This window comes from Thalassophryne amazonica, chromosome 2, assembly GCF_902500255.1.
Source record: "Thalassophryne amazonica chromosome 2, fThaAma1.1, whole genome shotgun sequence".
NCBI classification, from domain to species: Eukaryota; Metazoa; Chordata; class Actinopteri; order Batrachoidiformes; family Batrachoididae; genus Thalassophryne; species Thalassophryne amazonica.
Window position 1 is genome coordinate 12465462 of NC_047104.1, and position 17290 is coordinate 12482751.

The following is a 17290-nucleotide window of genomic DNA, read 5'->3' on the forward strand; positions in this document are numbered from 1 at the left end:
GGATCAAAAATTATCCCAAGGTTCCTCACTTTGTCAGTATGATGTATAACACATGAACCTAGGCTAAGCGCCAGCTGATCAAATTGATGCCGATGTCTTGCTGGACCAAGAACCATCATTTCAGTTTTATCAGAGTTCAAAAGTAGAAAGTTGCTAGACATCCAACTTCTCACTGCTGCGAGACAGTCCTGTAAAGATTTATGTGGACAGGATTTCCAGCAGCTATCGGCATATACAACTGAGTATCATCAGCATAGCAATGAAAAGCAACCCCAAAATGCCACAAAATGTTCCCAAGGGATGCCATATACAGGGAAAAAAGCAGGGGACCCAGAACGGATCCCTGCGGAACCCCGAACGTCATGCCCTTAAAGTCAGAGGTAGTGTCGTTGCACAAAACACAGTAGACCAGACAAATAAGACGTCAGCCACGCAAGAGCAGTTCCAGTAATTCCAAAACAGTTTTCTAGCCTATCAAGTAGAATATGATGATCAACTGTGTCAAACGCAGCACTGAGATCCAACAACACCAATACTGTAGTAGTATCCGAGTCCATTGCTCGCAGAAGATCATTAACTGCTTTAATAAGTGCTGTTTCTGTGGAGTGATGTCTTCTAAAAGCAGACTGCAGTGGCTCAGAAAGGTCATTCTCAGTAAGATAGTCCACAAGCTGCCGGGAAACCACCTTTTCCAGAATTTTAGAGCAGAATGATATCGGCCTATAATTTTTCAATACACCAGGATCAAGATTAGATTTCTTGAGTAGTGGTTTAACCACGGCAGATTTAAAAAATGTGGAACAGATCCAGAGTTTAAAGAAAGGTTAACAATTTCCAGCACTGTCGGCCCAAGAATGGGTCAAAGATCCTTAAACAATTTTGTTGGTATAGGATCAAATAAACAGGTTGTGCTTCTAGTAGACATCACGAGTTCATCAGCACACCTAGTGAGATACTATTAAATTCCGTGAATCTAGGTAGCACCTCAGTAGTAGTCCCCAGCTCAGTAGCTGGATACAATGACTGGACCAAAGTATGCTGAGATGTGCTCAACCTAATATCTTCTATTTTCTTTTCGAAATAGTCCAGAAAGTCCTGTGCTGAAAAAGGAGAACGCCAACAGGTGGCTGTCCATGAATAAGAAATGCCACTGTATCAAACAAAAACTTTTAGTTATGCTTGTTTTTGTTTATCAGTTCAGAGTAATAGGCCTGCTTCGTAGTCAATAAAGCATGCTTATAATCTAAAATAGCTTCACGCCACACAACTCTAGTTTGGAACTACTCCATTTCCGTTCCAACCCTCTACCCTTCTGTCTAAGGTCACGCAAATTACTGTTAATCCAAGATGTCTGTGCCTTTGGAAGGCATGGCCTTAATAGAGGAGGCGCAATCTTATCAAGTGTGGTTTTTATCACTGAATTCAGGGTATCTGCAAGACTGTCTACCGACTGAAAATTCATCAAGCTTGAAGTTTAGATTTCTGGTAGTCTCGCTTCGAGTTCAGTCAAAGTTGAAGGTTTAATTCGTGGCCGCAATGAGGCAAGGTTGTTGCTCCACTAAACGGGGCAGCGTAATTGTAAACCTAATAAGCGAATGGTCAGAGACCGCTGATGCAAGAGGCAGGATGTCGATATTTGTGACAGCAAGGCCACGTGCAAGAACCAGATCCAGAGTATTACCACTGATATGCGTTGAACCATGAATGAACTGCCGAAATCCTAGTGCATCCATGATTTCCATAAATGATTTACCAAGGGGATCAGAGGGATTATTTATATGAATGTTAAAGTCACCAATAATCAAAATGTTGTCAACACTAATTGAAAGACTAGAGATGAACGCACCAAATTCATCTAAAAAATCAGAATATGGGCCAGAAGGCCTATAGACAGTGACAATATAACATAGCTGATTTCCAGTTTTATGACCTTGACAGTACTTAGCATCATGGGCATAACAGAGAATCAGATGCTCAAATGAATTATATTTATGTCCCCCAACAGTTAATAAAGTAAACCTGGATTTATAAATAAAAGCAACACCCCGCCTTTCCTCATATCACGTGAAACATGACTAAAAGTGTACGCCGGTGGGCGGACCTCATTCAGAGGAAGGACAGCTGTGGATTTAAGCCAGGTTTACATAATCCAAGCATATCCAGACAATGATCCACAATTAAGTCATTCACCAGCAATGACTTCAGAGACAATGATCTGATGTTAATGAGACCCAAACTAAGGATCTCGGTGGGATCAGCAGATTTTAATGAAGTCATGCGGAAGTTCAGCTCCTCAGCAGCCAGTGACGCAGTGTGTTTCAGCGGCTGGAGGAGCTCAGGTGAAACACCGCGTCTGTGAGCTGGCAGACAACAGCACCGGCGTAAAAACTCCGCAGCCTGGCGAGAGGTAGCAGCAGGAAGCTGCGGCAAAAATGGGCACAGCTTTAACAGAGCCAATCCGGTCATCGGAGAGGACAGTCCAGGAACAACAGGACGAATCCAGCAGCCTCTTGTGCGCAGCGCGCGCTCCCACACCCAAAAATATTGTGTCCATCCCACAGGAGGCGAGGATCAGACCCTCTAGTGAAGGCTGCCAGGTAGAACTTAAAATCTGATGCTCCAAGTGAACTCCTTATCACAGTCTCCAAAATTAAGCACTTGTTTGACCCAAAACCATTCCAGCTGTACCCAGGATTCCTCACAAAAGGCCGAGTACCAACACATCCAGTTGTCACCTTTGGACACTGGTTAGAGTCAAAGTCTCACAACCACACAGTGAGACTTGAAGCACCAAGACCATAAAGACTTGGACCTTCATTCCCCTGGAAACATATCAGCATTGCCAAACACCTTTGTCCAATGACCTCACGACTCCATAAGATCTTCGCAGGCACCTCTCAGTCTCAAAGGCTGAGGACCCAGAGACATGAACATCACTGCTGAGATAAGTGAAGGAACATTGTCCAGGAAAACAGAGAGAACTTGGATGTCAATTACAATAAAGTCATAGGATGGTCCGTTATTATATTTATTAGATTTAGCGGTTGAGGATTGCTCAGGGTCATGACATTGACATTGTTTGTTCGTGTTTGAGGTTATATTCATGTTTGTGGAAATTGCAATAGCTAGAAGAAGGAGCAACAATTTTCCATTTTGACAATGCATTGGCGTGCCACTTTATTTCTCATTTTTCACACAATTCAGACTTTTTATAACAGCTCGGCCCCGCCCATTAACCTCACAGGAGTCCTGCCAGGAAAAGCACCATAGGGGACCGAGACAGCTTGTCATATGCACAGCAGGAATACACATTACCAATTATCCATGCAGGGGCAGAAAGAGGAAACATCAATATGCACACAGGGGACAAATTCTAACCACCAGTGGCGGCACTTTGGCATGTGCTTTGCACATCTGGGTGTGTTACCACATGCCAAACAGGAAACACACTCACACACTTGATATGGTGAATTATGTCCACAGTGTCCATTATGTGTGGAATGTCTACCACATGTTGTATCAATAGGTATTTATTCTATTTATTATCAATGGTAGTTCAGACCACCAAAACCTTGAGTACACAATTTTGTTCTTTCATGTTTTACATGGTTGGAATGACAATAAAGAATCCTTGAACCTTGACATCATACTGGTAACATTAAATAATTAATACCTTTCACTGGATCTCCTATAAGTGGAGAAGAAGTCACAGACATAAAAATATGAATGCAATTATTTAAAAAAAAAATTTCAGTGATACAACATATTACAAAATTAATCTAACAAAGAAAAAAATGGAGCGTCGGTACGTATTTATGTATATTATTCATTCGTTTGTTCATTCATTTTATTAATTTTCTGCCACTTATCTAGGTCTGGGTTGTGGTGGCAGCAGACCAAGCAGCTCAACTCACAGTTCCCAGTCCTTGGCCAAGTCCTGTAACTCTTATGGGGGATTCCAAGGCATTCCCAAGCCAGCTGGGAAATATAATCTCTCCAGCATGTCCTGGGTCTTCCCCGGAGCCTCGTCATGGTTGGACATGTTTGGAAAACCTCCCTAGGGAAACACCCAGGGAGGATCCTCCCAGGGTGCCCGAACCATTTCAAGTAGCTCCTTTTGATATGAAGAAGTAGCAGCTCTACTCCGAGTCCCTCCCAAATAGTTGTGCTTCTCACCCTGTCCAGGAGGGTAAGCCCAGATACCCAGTGGAGGAATCTCATTTTCACCGCTTGTATCTGTGATCTTATTCTTTCAGTCATTACCCAAACCTCATGACCATAGCTGAGGATAGGAGTGTAAATTGACTGGTATTTTGAGAGCCTCGCCTTCTGACTCAGCTCCTTCTTCACCACAATGGTCCAGTAAAGCGTTCATAAAATATCAGACACCGCCCTAATCTGTCTATTGATCTCACGTTCCAATTTACCCCCACTTCAAGAGCCTGAGATACTTAAAGTCCTCCACTTGGGGCAATAATTCTCCCCTGACCCAGATGGGACAATCCACCGTTTTCCAACAGAGGACCATGGTCTCAGATTTGGAGGTGTTGATTCTCATCCCAGTCACTTCACACTTGGCCTCAAACCTGCTCAGTCCACATTGGAGAACACCGCCTGATAAAGCCAAAAAACCCACATCATCTGCAAAAAGCAGAGATGCTACTCTGAGGTCACCAAACTGGACACCCTCCGGTCCCTGACTGTGCTTTGAAATCCTGTGCATGAACAGGATTGGTGAAAAGGGGCAGCCCTGGCGGAGCCCAGCCCCCACCGGAAACAGTTGTGATGTAATGCAGAGAATGTGGACACAGCTCCTACTTCGGTCATATAGAGACCAGATTGCATGTTGCAGCAAATCCAGGACCCCATATTCCCACAGCACCCCCCCACAGGATATCTTGAGGGACTTGGTCACAAGCCTCCAAGTCAGTCCACAAAGGAGATGAAGACCTCTGGGAGTCTGTAAAGGGTCTGGTGTGCAGTTTTTCGGGCAGTGGACGGGGCAAATGTCCACACGGACTGAGGCTCTTTTATTTCTATTGTTATTATATAAGGTTATATGTTATAACACGTTTGAGACAGTGTGAGTGTTCTGGGAGGTGATGACTGAATCAGCGCCATGAGCCAGTAAAAAAAGAAAAAAACACAAAACAAACCACACACACTCCCTTGTTTTCACCTGAGGTTGCAGTTTACATGCAGACCTGAGTTGGCTCTGCATGTCAGTTTGGCACAAGTTTTATGTCAGACACCCTTCTTTAAAAAAAAAAAAAAATCATAGAAGATACACAATGTGGAATAAAAACAAATGTGGAACAACTGAGCAAACACAAGTGAAACACACCCTGGTGTAAATACACACGTGTGTGTCACATGCAGTAGTGGCGAGTATCAGAAGTAACGTTCATCCATCTCTACTGGTCTGTTTTCCAATCTTTCAAGACAGCAACAGCAAAAAACAACTCTTTGATACACAACACGAGAAGCGCACTCAGACAGTGCATACCTCTGCCAAAACTCAACAGATAAATGAAGCCCTGAAGACTCATTTTTTAAGATGACCTTCGATCCTGATCAACTCCTGTAATCCTATTTAGCTGATCTTTAATCCTGATAAACTGCTATTTGATCCTGATAAACCACTCTTTGATCCTGATCGGCTGATGTATGACCCTGATAAACAGATCTTTGATCCTGATAAACTGCTCTTTGATGCTGACAAACCACTCTTTGATCATGATCAGCAGATGTTTGACCTAAAGATCTTTGATCCCGATGAACTGCAATTTGATCCCGATCAGCTGATCATTGATCCTACTCATCAAAGCTTTCATCCTGATCAAAGAATCTTTGATCCTGATTAACTGGTGTTTGAAAACAATGTCGGACTCTGTAGTTTTCCTGGGCCCCTCCCCAATCGGACCGGGAGTGACATGTTTAGCCGCATGTTCTCCTTGAATTGTTGGCTGTCTGAGTGGTGTCCAAAAAATGAGGTGGGCTTCATAGATAATTGGCAAAGCTTCTGGGGAAAACCTGGTCTTGTTAGGAGAGACGGCATCCATCCCACTTTGGATGGAGCAGCTCTCATTTATAGAAATCTGGCCAATTTTCTTAAATCCTCCAAACCGTGACTATCCAGGGTTGGGACCAGGAAGCAGAGTTGTAGTCTTACACACCTCTCTGCAGCTTCTCTCCCCCTGCCATCCCCTCATTACCCCATCCCCGTAGAGACGGTGCCTGCTCCCAGACTACCAATAAGCAGCAAAAATCTATTTAAGCATAAAAATTCAAAAAGAGAAAATAATATAGCACCTTCAACTGCACCACAGACTAAAACAGTTAAATGTGGTCTATTAAACATTAGGTCTCTCTCTTCTAAGTCCCTGTTGGTAAATGATATAATAATTGATCAACATATTGATTTATTCTGCCTAACAGAAACCTGGTTACAGCAGGATGAATATGTTAGTTTAAATGAGTCAACACCCCCGAGTCACACTAACTGTCAGAATGCTCGTAGCACGGGCCGGGGCGGAGGATTAGCAGCAATCTTCCATTCCAGCTTATTAATTAATCAAAAACCCAGACAGAGCTTTAATTCATTTGAAAGCTTGTCTCTTAGTCTTGTCCATCCAAATTGGAAGTCCCAAAAACCAGTTTTATTTGTTATTATCTATCGTCCACCTGGTCGTTACTGTGAGTTTCTCTGTGAATTTTCAGACCTTTTGTCTGACTTAGTGCTTAGCTCAGATAAGATATTATAGTGGGCGATTTTAACATCCACACAGATGCTGAGAATGACAGCCTCAACACTGCATTTAATCTATTATTAGACTCTATTGGCTTTGCTCAAAACGTAAATGAGTCCACCCACCACTTTAATCATATCTTAGATCTTGTTCTGACTTATGGTATGGAAATAGAAGACTTAACAGTATTCCCTGAAAACTCCCTTCTGTCTGATCATTTCTTAATAACATTTACATTTACTCTGATGGACTACCCAGCAGTAGGGAATAAGTTTGATTACACTAGAAGTCTTTCAGAAAGCGCTGTAACTAGGCTTAAGGATATGATTCCTTCTTTATGTTCTCTAATGCCATATACCAACACAGTGCAGAGTAGCTACCTAAACTCTGTAAGGGAGATAGAGTATCTCGTCAATAGTTTTACATCCTCATTGAAGACAACTTTGGGGCTGTAGCTCCTCTGAAAAGAGAGCTTTAAATCAGAAGTGTCTGACTCCGTGGTATAACTCGCAAACTCGTAGCTTAAAGCAGATAACCCGTAAGTTGGAGAGGAAATGGCGTCTCACTAATTTAGAAGATCTTCACTTAGCCTGGAAAAAGAGTCTGTTGCTCTATAAAAAAGCCCTCCGTAAAGCTAGGACATCTTTCTACTCATCACTAATTGAAGAAAATAAGAACAACCCCAGGTTTCTTTTCAGCACTGTAGCCAGGCTGACAAAGAGTCAGAGCTCTATTGAGCTGAGTATTCCATTAACTTTAACTAGTAATGACTTCATGACTTTCTTTGCTAACAAAATTTTAACTATTAGAGAAAAAATTACTCATAACCATCCCAAAGACGTATCGTTATCTTTGGCTGCTTTCAGTGATGCCGGTATTTGGTTAGACTCTTTCTCTCCGATTGTTCTGTCTGAGTTTTTTCATTAGTTACTTCATCCAAACCATCAACATGTCTATTAGACCCCATTCCTACCAGGCTGCTCAAGGAAGCCCTACCATTATTTAATGCTTCGATCTTAAATATGATCAATATCTTTGTTAGTTGGCTATGTACCACAGGCTTTTAAGGTGGCAGTAATTAAACCATTACTTAAAAAGCCATCACTTGACCCAGCTATCTTAGCTAATTATAGGCCAATCTCCAACCTTCCTTTTCTCTCAAAAATTCTTGAAAGGGTAGTTGTAAAACAGCTAACTGATCATCTGCAGAGGAATGGTCTATTTGAAGAGTTTCAGTCAGGTTTTAGAATTCATCATAGTACAGAACAGCATTAGTGAAGGTTACAAATGATCTTCTTATGGCCTCGGACAGTGGACTCATCTCTGTGCTTGTTCTGTTAGACCTCAGTGCTGCTTTTGATACTGTTGACCATAAAATTTTATTACAGAGATTAGAGCATGCCATAGGTTGAATCATATTTGTCTAATAGATTACAATTTGTTCATGTAAATGGGGAATCTTCTTCACAGACTAAAGTTAATTATGGAGTTCCACAAGGTTCTGTGCTAGGACCAATTTTATTCACTTTATACATGCTTCCCTTAGGCAGTATTATTAGACGGTATTGCTTAAATTTTCATTGTTACGCAGATGATACCCAGCTTTATCTATCCATGAAGCCAGAGGACACACACCAATTAGCTAAACTGCAGGATTGTCTTACAGACAAAGACATGGATGACCTCTAATTTCCTGCTTTTAAACTCAGATAAAACTGAAGTTATTGTACTTGGCCCCACAAATCTTAGAAACATGGTGTCTAACCAGATCCTTACTCTGGATGGCATTACCCTGACCTCTAGTAATACTGTGAGAAATCTTGGAGTCATTTTTGATCAGCATATGTCATTCAAAGCGCATATTAAACAAATATGTAGGACTGCTTTTTTGCATTTACGCAATATCTCTAAAATCAGAAAGGTCTTGTCTCAGAGTGATGCTGAAAAACTAATTCATGCATTTATTTCCTCTAGGCTGGACTATTGTAATTCATTATTATCAGATTGTCCTAAAAGTTCCCTAAAAAGCCTTCAGTTAATTCAAAATGCTGCAGCTAGAGTACTGACGGGGACTAGAAGGAGAAAGCATATCTCACCCATATTGGCCTCTCTTCATTGGCTTCCTGTTAATTCTAGAATAGAATTTAAAATTCTTCTTCTTACTTATAAGGTTTTGAATAATCAGGTCCCATCTTATCTTAGGGACCTCGTAGTACCATATCACCCCAATAGAGCGCTTCGCTCTCAGACTGCAGGCTTACTTGTAGTTCCTAGGGTTTGTAAGCGTAGAATGGGAGGCAGAGCCTTCAGCTTTCAGGCTCCTTCCTGTGGAACCAGCTCCCAATTCAGATCAGGGAGACAGACACCCTCTCTACTTTTAAGATTAGGCTTAAAACTTTCCTTTTTGCTAAAGCTTATAGTTAGGGCTGGATCAGGTGACCCTGAACCATCCTTAGTTATGCTGCTATAGACGTAGACTAGCTGGGGGGTGCCCATGATGCACCTGTTTTATTTCTCTTTTGCTCTGTATGCACCAACTCTGCATTTAATCATTAGTGACGATATCTGCTCCCCTCCACAGCATGTCTTTTTCCTGGTTCTCTCCCTCAGCCCCAACCAGTCCAGCAGAGACTGCCCCTCCTGAGCCTGGTTCTGCTGGAGGTTTCTTCCTGTTAAAAGGGAGTTTTTCCTTCCCACTGTAGCAAAGTGCTTGCTCACAGGGGGTCGTTTGGACCGTTGGGGTTTTACATAATTATTGTATGGCCTTGCCTTACCATATTAAAGCGCCGTGGGCAACTGTTGTTGTGTGATTTGCGCCTATATTAAAAAAATTGATTGATTGATTGATCCTGATCAGTGAATCTTTGATCAGTAAAACTGATTTTTTGATTCTGATTATCTCCTCTTTATCATAATCAGCTGGTCTTTCATCCTTATACACTACCTCTTTGATCCTAATCAGCTGATATTTGTATCGATAAACTACTCTTCATCCTGAACAAAAGATCTTAAATCTTTATAAACTGACCCTTGATCTGATCTACTGCTCTTTGATCATAATCAGCTGAGTTATTGTGCTAATTATCTGCTCTTTGATCCTGATCAGATGATTTTTGATCCTCATAAAAATGATCTTCTATCCAGATAAATGGTCTTTGAGCCTTTTACACTGATCTTTGATCTTGATCTGTTGTTCTTTGAATCTTGATAAGCTGCTTTTGATCCTGTTCAGCTGATCTTTGCTAATGATGTGATGTTTCGTCACAAGTTTCATCTGTTATTACTAGAACATTGAACACATTCTACTGCTAGCTAAGTTGAGGTATCAGTCTCCCTTTATACTTGAAGGACAGTAACTTTATTACACCATAACAACCCCCCTTTGCCTGAGCGCTGGATAATTTGTCTCGCCCAGCCTCATTTTCAACTCAAAGTGATTGAACCTTTTAAATAGGAAGGAACAAATCTCATATCTGGACTCACCGTTAATGAAGAGTCCTTCTTGGAGAGCTTTCCGGGCAGCGGGGAGAGAAACAACGTTTCTTCAGCCATTCTGCTTCGAACACGCTGGCATGCTGGTCCGGCACACGATGGACAACTTGGACATGGGAAATCAATCAATTAGGGTAATAATCGCATTAAAGTAAATGTTATCAGATTACAGTAAAATTCATAATTTCAGAACATTTTTGACACCGTAGCTCCAACCGAGCTACGCCCACTGAGGTCATGATCACAAATGAGTCTTGGGAGCTTAATTAACATTAAAGGCAGCTATAAAATCTCAGGCGGTACCTTTTCCTCGATGCACGCAGTTAGGTCCACATTACAGCTGGTGGTTCTGAATATTTTGTCTGAATATTTTTTCCTCTCTTAATACAGAATTTATGTGTGTACGTGATCATGCATCAGTGATAAATAAATAAATAAATAAAATAATAATAAAACCCCCTTACTTTAAAAGCATGCATCAGCGTTTGGTAAAATGCACATTTTGCTTTTGTGTTGGTTTTGAAATGACATTTGTGCAATTTCTGCAAAAAGCTGACTGAATACACTTACTGTAAAATGTCACATGTTGTCACTACATAATGACAAATACACATAATTTCAGCTCCCTACGTTAGTGTACTCAAAATAATGACTAGAGCCCAGCCGATATATCGGCCGGCCGATATTATTGGCTGATATACGCCCTTTTCAAAATACTATCGACCGAAATTTTGCCGATAGAACGCCGATAATTTCTCATAAACAGAACAGTTACTGAAATAATGTTTGTGTCGGCAAATGTAAATGTCCTTGCACCGTTTGTCCAGTAAATGGAGCTCTGACTCCATTCAACTGAGAGCTGCTACACCCCTGCTTAATGTGTTCATCACTGGCCCACGTAGTTCACTGTCACACTGCACGGATCGGCTGACAAAAGCATACAAGTAAGTTTATAAGGATGTTGTTTGTAATAAACTTTGCAATTACATTCACCCCACATTTCTCCCGTTTCAGTTCAACTCAGTTGATAACTCAGTTTATGTAGTAATGTGTCAAATGTGCTTCATTGTGTCAGTCCCGCTTTCATTAAGCCCACGTTGTGTAGACCTTATTTCTAGCATGAAAAACTTTAATTTACTGCTAAGAGGTTGAAACATTCAGATTCACTGGTCGTCCGGAAGGGTTCTGGGAATTACTGGCATTCGCCATTAACCCTCTGGGGCCGACGACGGCTGGGACCAAGCTTTACTAAATTGTAAATAACTTGTAAATTGTATTTCAGCCTTTAGCTCATACCTTTTTGGGTAAGGGTCCAAAAAAACAAAAAACAAAAACATTTTATTCATTAAAAAAACAATAATAATATCGGCTGATTTATCGGCTATCGGCAAATCAGCCGATCGATTATCTGCATTTTTTTCATAAAAAAATCGTTATCGCCATCTGCCTAAAAAAATCCATATCGGTCGGGCTCTAATAATGACTTAATTTCACAATACATATCATGTGACCAATGATTTTGTCAGGATAATCTCCACATTTAAATTTGATGCATTTCTGCAATATAGAGCTGAAAGCTTTTTGAAATAACATTTGACAAATTATGTAAAACTTGTTTAATTTTTTTAATACACAACAGTGTGTTGCTTTTTTGCAGATTAATTCTAATTTTATTAAAAGTACTGGTTCCATCAAATGCCCATGTTGTCCGAAAAGCCCAGATCAGGCGAAGGAGGCAGTGCACCTTTTTGTCTTTGGTGACCTGGACGCTGTCGACTCCTGTGTGGACATCGAGCTGAGACATCAACAGTTTCCGGGCCTGAGCCGAGTCCAGGTTGCAGTGTGGACACTGGCAGTTGTCTCTCAGCCAGGTGAACGGGTAAAGGCTTTGCCCCCCGTCCTCCCACTTCACCTCCACCATCCTCTCCTCGTCCAGAGCCCGGGCGTGTCTCAGGGCGTGTTGAGACACAGAGACACAGGCCGCCCCGAGCGTCTGCTGCCCGCGTAACTGCACCGAAATCAGTCCGTCCGCCCGTCCTGGTCTGCAACAAGCCTGCAGAGTCTGACGGGCTTTGACCGGCACGCTCCTCTGCAGGGCGGGCAGCGCCAAACGTGCAAACGTACTCATCCACATTCTCAGTCTGTTCACTTCGGCCAATCTGTGACCTCAGGTCAGAAAGAGGGACCCAACCTGCAGTAAATAAGAAGGCAGAAAAGTAAAAGTACTCGCCAGAGGAATTTTCCCCATCAATCATATGAGCCGCTTTCAAAACTTGATGTTGTAAACTCTATTTTGTTAAAAAAATGTCAGTTTTTGTTGGAATGAACTGTCACATGTCATGGCAGTCATATTGTGGTGCCTGTGGCAATCGTACTGTTTTCTGAAATGAATATTGTGATCTGGTGGTTGGCTCTCACTGCGGTATTGTATCACTTCCTGTTCCGGAGCACAGCGGTGTTTTGCTGTATCTGTTAGCTGTTTAATCTGCGTAGTTAGATTGATCTAGTCAACTAGATAACAATTTGTTTCACAGTGTAATCTTCACGTGCCTTAACTAAAGCACTCCCTCTGCTGAATCACCTCTAAATATTTACACATTATTCACTTTGTGTGTTTTTAGGAATCCACTAGCTTAGCGCAGCTATTAGCTCTTAGCCGGTTTAGCATGGCGGCTTCTCCTGTCTCTCCCTCACTTTTCTGCTCTGGGTGTGAAATGTTTAGTTATTCCTCGGCCTCCTTTAGCAGTAATGGTACTTGTAATAAGTGTAGCTTATTCGTAGCTTTGGAGGACAGGCTGGGCGAATTGGAGACTCGGCTCCGCACCGTGGAAAATTCTACAGCTAGCCAGGCCCCTGTAGCTGGTGCAGACCAAGGCAGCTCAGCCACTGTTAGCTGTCCCCCAGCAGATCCTGAGCAGCCGGGAAAGCAGGCCGGCTGGGTGACTGAGGAAGAAGCGTAGTTCTAAACAGAAGCCCCGTGTACACCACCAACCCGTTCACATATCTAACCATTTTTCCCCACTCGGTGACACACCCGCCGAGGATCAAACTCTGGTTAATGGCGACTCTGTTTAGAGAAATGTGAAGTTAGCGACACCAGCAACCATAGTCAAATGTCTTCCAGGGGCCAGAGCAGGCGACAATGAAAGAAATTTGAAACTGCTGGCTAAGGCTAACTGATCATCTGCAGAGGAATGGTCTATTTGAAGAGTTTCAGTCAGGTTTTAGAATTATTAGTTGGCTATGTACCACAGGCTTTTAAGGTGGCAGTAATTAAACCATCACTTAAAAAGCCATCACTTGACCCAGCTATCTTAGCTAATTATAGGCCAATCTCCAACCTCCTTTTCTCTCAAAATTCTTGAAAGAGTAGTTGTAAAACAGCTAACTGATCATCTGCAGAGGAATGGTCTATTTGAAGAGTTTCAGTCAGGTTTCAGAATTCATCATAGTACAGAAACAGCATTAGTGAAGGTTACAAATGATCTTCTTATGGCCTCAGACAGTGGACTCATCTCTGTGCTTGTCCTGTTAGACCTCAGTGCTGCTTTTGATACTGTTGACCAAAAAATTTTATTACAGAGATTAGAGCATGCCATAGGTATTAAAGGCACTGCGCTGCGGTGGTTTGAATCATATTTATCTAATAGATTACAATTTGTTCATGTAAATGGGGAATCTTCTTCACAGACTAAGGTTAATTATGGAGTTCCACAAGGTTCTGTGCTCGGACCAATTTTATTCACTTTATACATGCTTCCCTTAGGCAGTATTATTAGAAAGCATTGCTTAAATTTTCATTGTTACGCAGATGATACCCAGCTTTATCTATCCATGAAGCCAGAGGACACACACCAATTAGTTAAACTGCAGGAATGTCTTTCAGACATAAAAACATGGATGACCTCTAATTCCCTGCTTTTAAATTCAGATAAAACTGAAGTTATTGTACTTGGCCCCACAAATCTTAGAAACATGGTGTCTAACCAGATCCTTACTCTGGATGGCATTACCCTGACCTCTAGTAATACTGTGAGAAATCTTGGAGTCATTTTTGATCAGGATATGTCCTTCAATGCGCATATTAAGCAAATATGTAGGACTGCTTTTTTGCATTTGCGCAATATCTCTAAAATTAGAAAGGTCTTGTATCAGAGTGATGCTGAAAAGCTAATTCATGCATTTATTTCTTCTAGGCTGGACTATTGTAATTCATTATTATCAGGTTGTCCTAAAAGTTCCCTGAAAAGCCTTCAGTTAATTCAAAATGCTGCAGCTAGAGTACTGACAGGGACTAGAAGGAGAGAGCATACGAGGTCTGTCCAAAAAGTAACAGACCTTTTTATTTTTTTCAAAAACTATATGGATTTGAATCACGTGTGATTGCATCAGCCAAGCTTGAACCTTCGTGCACATGCGTGAGTTTTTTCACGCCTGTTGGTTGCGTCATTCGCCTGTGGGCAGGCTTTGAGTGAGCACTGGTCCAGCCCCCTCGTCGGATTTTTATTGTCAGGGAAATGGCAGAGAGGCTGCCGCAATGCTCCATGAAATTTTTTTCAGAAACTGTTAGCCAGTTGGAAACCTTTCGAAAGATTCAGATGGATTTCGGTGAAAATTCTGTCGGCGTCACACGGATTAAGGAGTGTTAAAACCTTTTTAAAGACGGCCCACAGCAGCGGAGGGTGCGTGGCGCACTGAGCGGCCATCGACAGATCATCAGACCAGATCATTTCCAAACTGAACGCTGTGCTGATCTGGGACATCATGTGACTACCACAGAAATGGCAAGAGAACTGGACATAGCACTTTTGAGGCACATTCCACTATTACAGGAGATTTTGTAATGAAAGACGTGCGGAGGAGTTCGCGCGTCAGCACGGAACCGCTCATGGCGCGCAACAAAAAAAAAAAAACACCTCCGTGTTGGAAGTCTCACAGGACATGTTGGGGCATGTCCAGCTGTTACACAATTTCTCGGACACTCACTCGACTGAAAGGCCATCGAAAGCCGTCTGAATCTTCTGAATGGTTTCCAACACGGAGGTATTTTTTTTTTGTTGTGCGCCATGAGCTGCTTCGTGCCGACGCACGAAATCCTCCGCACGTCTTTCATTACAAAATCTCCTGTAACAGTGGAATGTGCCGCAAAAGTGCTATGTCCAGCTCTCTTGCCATTTCTGTGGTAGTCACACGATGTCCCGGATCAACACAGCGCTCAGTTTGGAAATGATCTGGTCTGATGATCTGTCGATGGCCGCTTGGTGCGCCGCGCGCCCTCCGCTGCAGTGGGCCGTCTTTAAAAAGGTTTTAACAGTCCTTAATCCATGTGACGCCAACAGAATCTTCACCGAAAGCCATCTGAATCTTTCGAATGGTTTCCAACTGGCTGTCTCTAACAGTTTCTGAAAAAAATTTCATGGAGCAAAGCGGCAGTCGCTCTGCCATTTCCCTGACAATAAAAACCCGACGAGGGGGCTGGACCAGTGCTCACTCAAAGCCTGCCCACAGGCGATTGACGCAACCGACAGGCGTGAAAAAACTCACGCATGCGCACGAAGGTTCAAGCTTGGCTGATGCAATCACACGTGATTCAAATCCATATAGTTTTTGAAAAAATAAAAAGGTCAGTTACTTTTTGGACAGACCTCGTATCTCACCCATATTGGCCTCTCTTCATTGGCTCTCTGTTAATTCTAGAATAAAATTTAAAATTCTTCTTCTTACTTATAAGGTTTTGAATAATCAGGTCCCATCTTCTCTTAGGGACCTCATAGTACCATATCACCCCAATAGAGCGCTTCGCTCTCAGACTGCAGGCTTACTTGTAGTTCCTAGGGTTTATAAGAGTAGAATGGGAGGCAGAGCCTTCAGCTTTCAGGCTCCTCTCCTGTGGAACCAGCTCCCAATTCGGATTAGGGAGACAGACACCCTCTCTACTTTTAAGATTAGGCTTAAAACTTTCCTTTTTAAAAAAGCTTAGAGTTAGGGCTGGATCAGGTGACCCTGAACCATCCCTTAGTTATGCTGCTATAGACGTAGACTGCTGGGGGGTTCCCATGATGCACTGAGTGTTTCTTTCTCTTTTTGCTCTGTATGCACCACTCTGCATTTAATCATTAGTGATTGATCTCTGCTCCCCTCCACAGCATGTCTTTTTCCTGATTCTCTCCCCTCAGCCCCAACCAGTCCCAGCAGAAGACTGCCCCTCCCTGAGCCTGGTTCTGCTGGAGGTTTCTTCCTGTTAAAAGGGAGTTTTCCTTCCCACTGTCGCCAAGTGCTTGCTCATAGGGGGTCGTTTTTACCGTTGAGGTTTTTCTGTAATTATTGTATGGCTTTTGCTTTACAATATAAAGCGCCTTGAGGCAACTGTTTGTTGTGATTTGGCGCTATATAAATAAAATTGATTTGATTTGATTTGATAACATTAAGGGCCCATTCACACTGTGAAGTGAAGTGGCTGACGAGGAATCACACTTCTCAGCCTTCCTGGAAAAGCCTCTGCCAGGGTACTAGAGAGGAGACTTAGATCCTTAGTGGAAACTCAGATTCAGGAGGAGAAATGAGGGTTCCGCCCTGGTTGTGGAACGGTGGACCAGCGCATTACCCTCGCAAGGATACTGAAGGGGTCTTGGGAGTAATGACCAACCAGTCTACATGTGCTTTGTGGACATGGAAAAGGCGTATGACTGAGTCACTCTGGGTAACCTGTGTGGGGGAGTGTGTGGGGGGGGGGGGGGGTGCTGAGGGAGTATGGGGTACCAGATTCACTGCAAAGCGCAATCCGGTCTCTATATGACCAAAGTAGAAGCTGTGTCCACATTCTCAGCATTACATTGGACCTGTTTCTGGTGGGAGATAGACTCCATCAGGGGCTTCGCATCAAAGGGAGCCAGTTGAGGTGTTTTGGGCATCTGGTGAGGATTCTCCCTGGTCGTCTCCCTAAGGAGGTCATCCAGGCATGCCCAGACAGCAAATAGATCCGGGCCGGATGTAGTCCAACATCTGGTACCAATCCTGAAAACAGATCCGGACCATGACAGTTTTTGCAC

General features: G+C 42.7%; 1 protein-coding gene across 1 annotated transcript in view; it reads right to left on the reverse strand.

The window, feature by feature from the left end:
• The window catches only part of bbox1 (butyrobetaine (gamma), 2-oxoglutarate dioxygenase (gamma-butyrobetaine hydroxylase) 1), a 94410-nt gene that overhangs the window by 75433 nt on the left and 1687 nt on the right, over positions 1 to 17290 (reverse strand). The window contains exon 2 of the mRNA XM_034183679.1: positions 11986 to 12432. Within this exon, the coding sequence (XP_034039570.1) occupies positions 11986 to 12375 (390 nt within the window). The 5' untranslated portion in view covers positions 12376 to 12432. The remainder of the gene's footprint in view (positions 1 to 11985; positions 12433 to 17290) is intronic.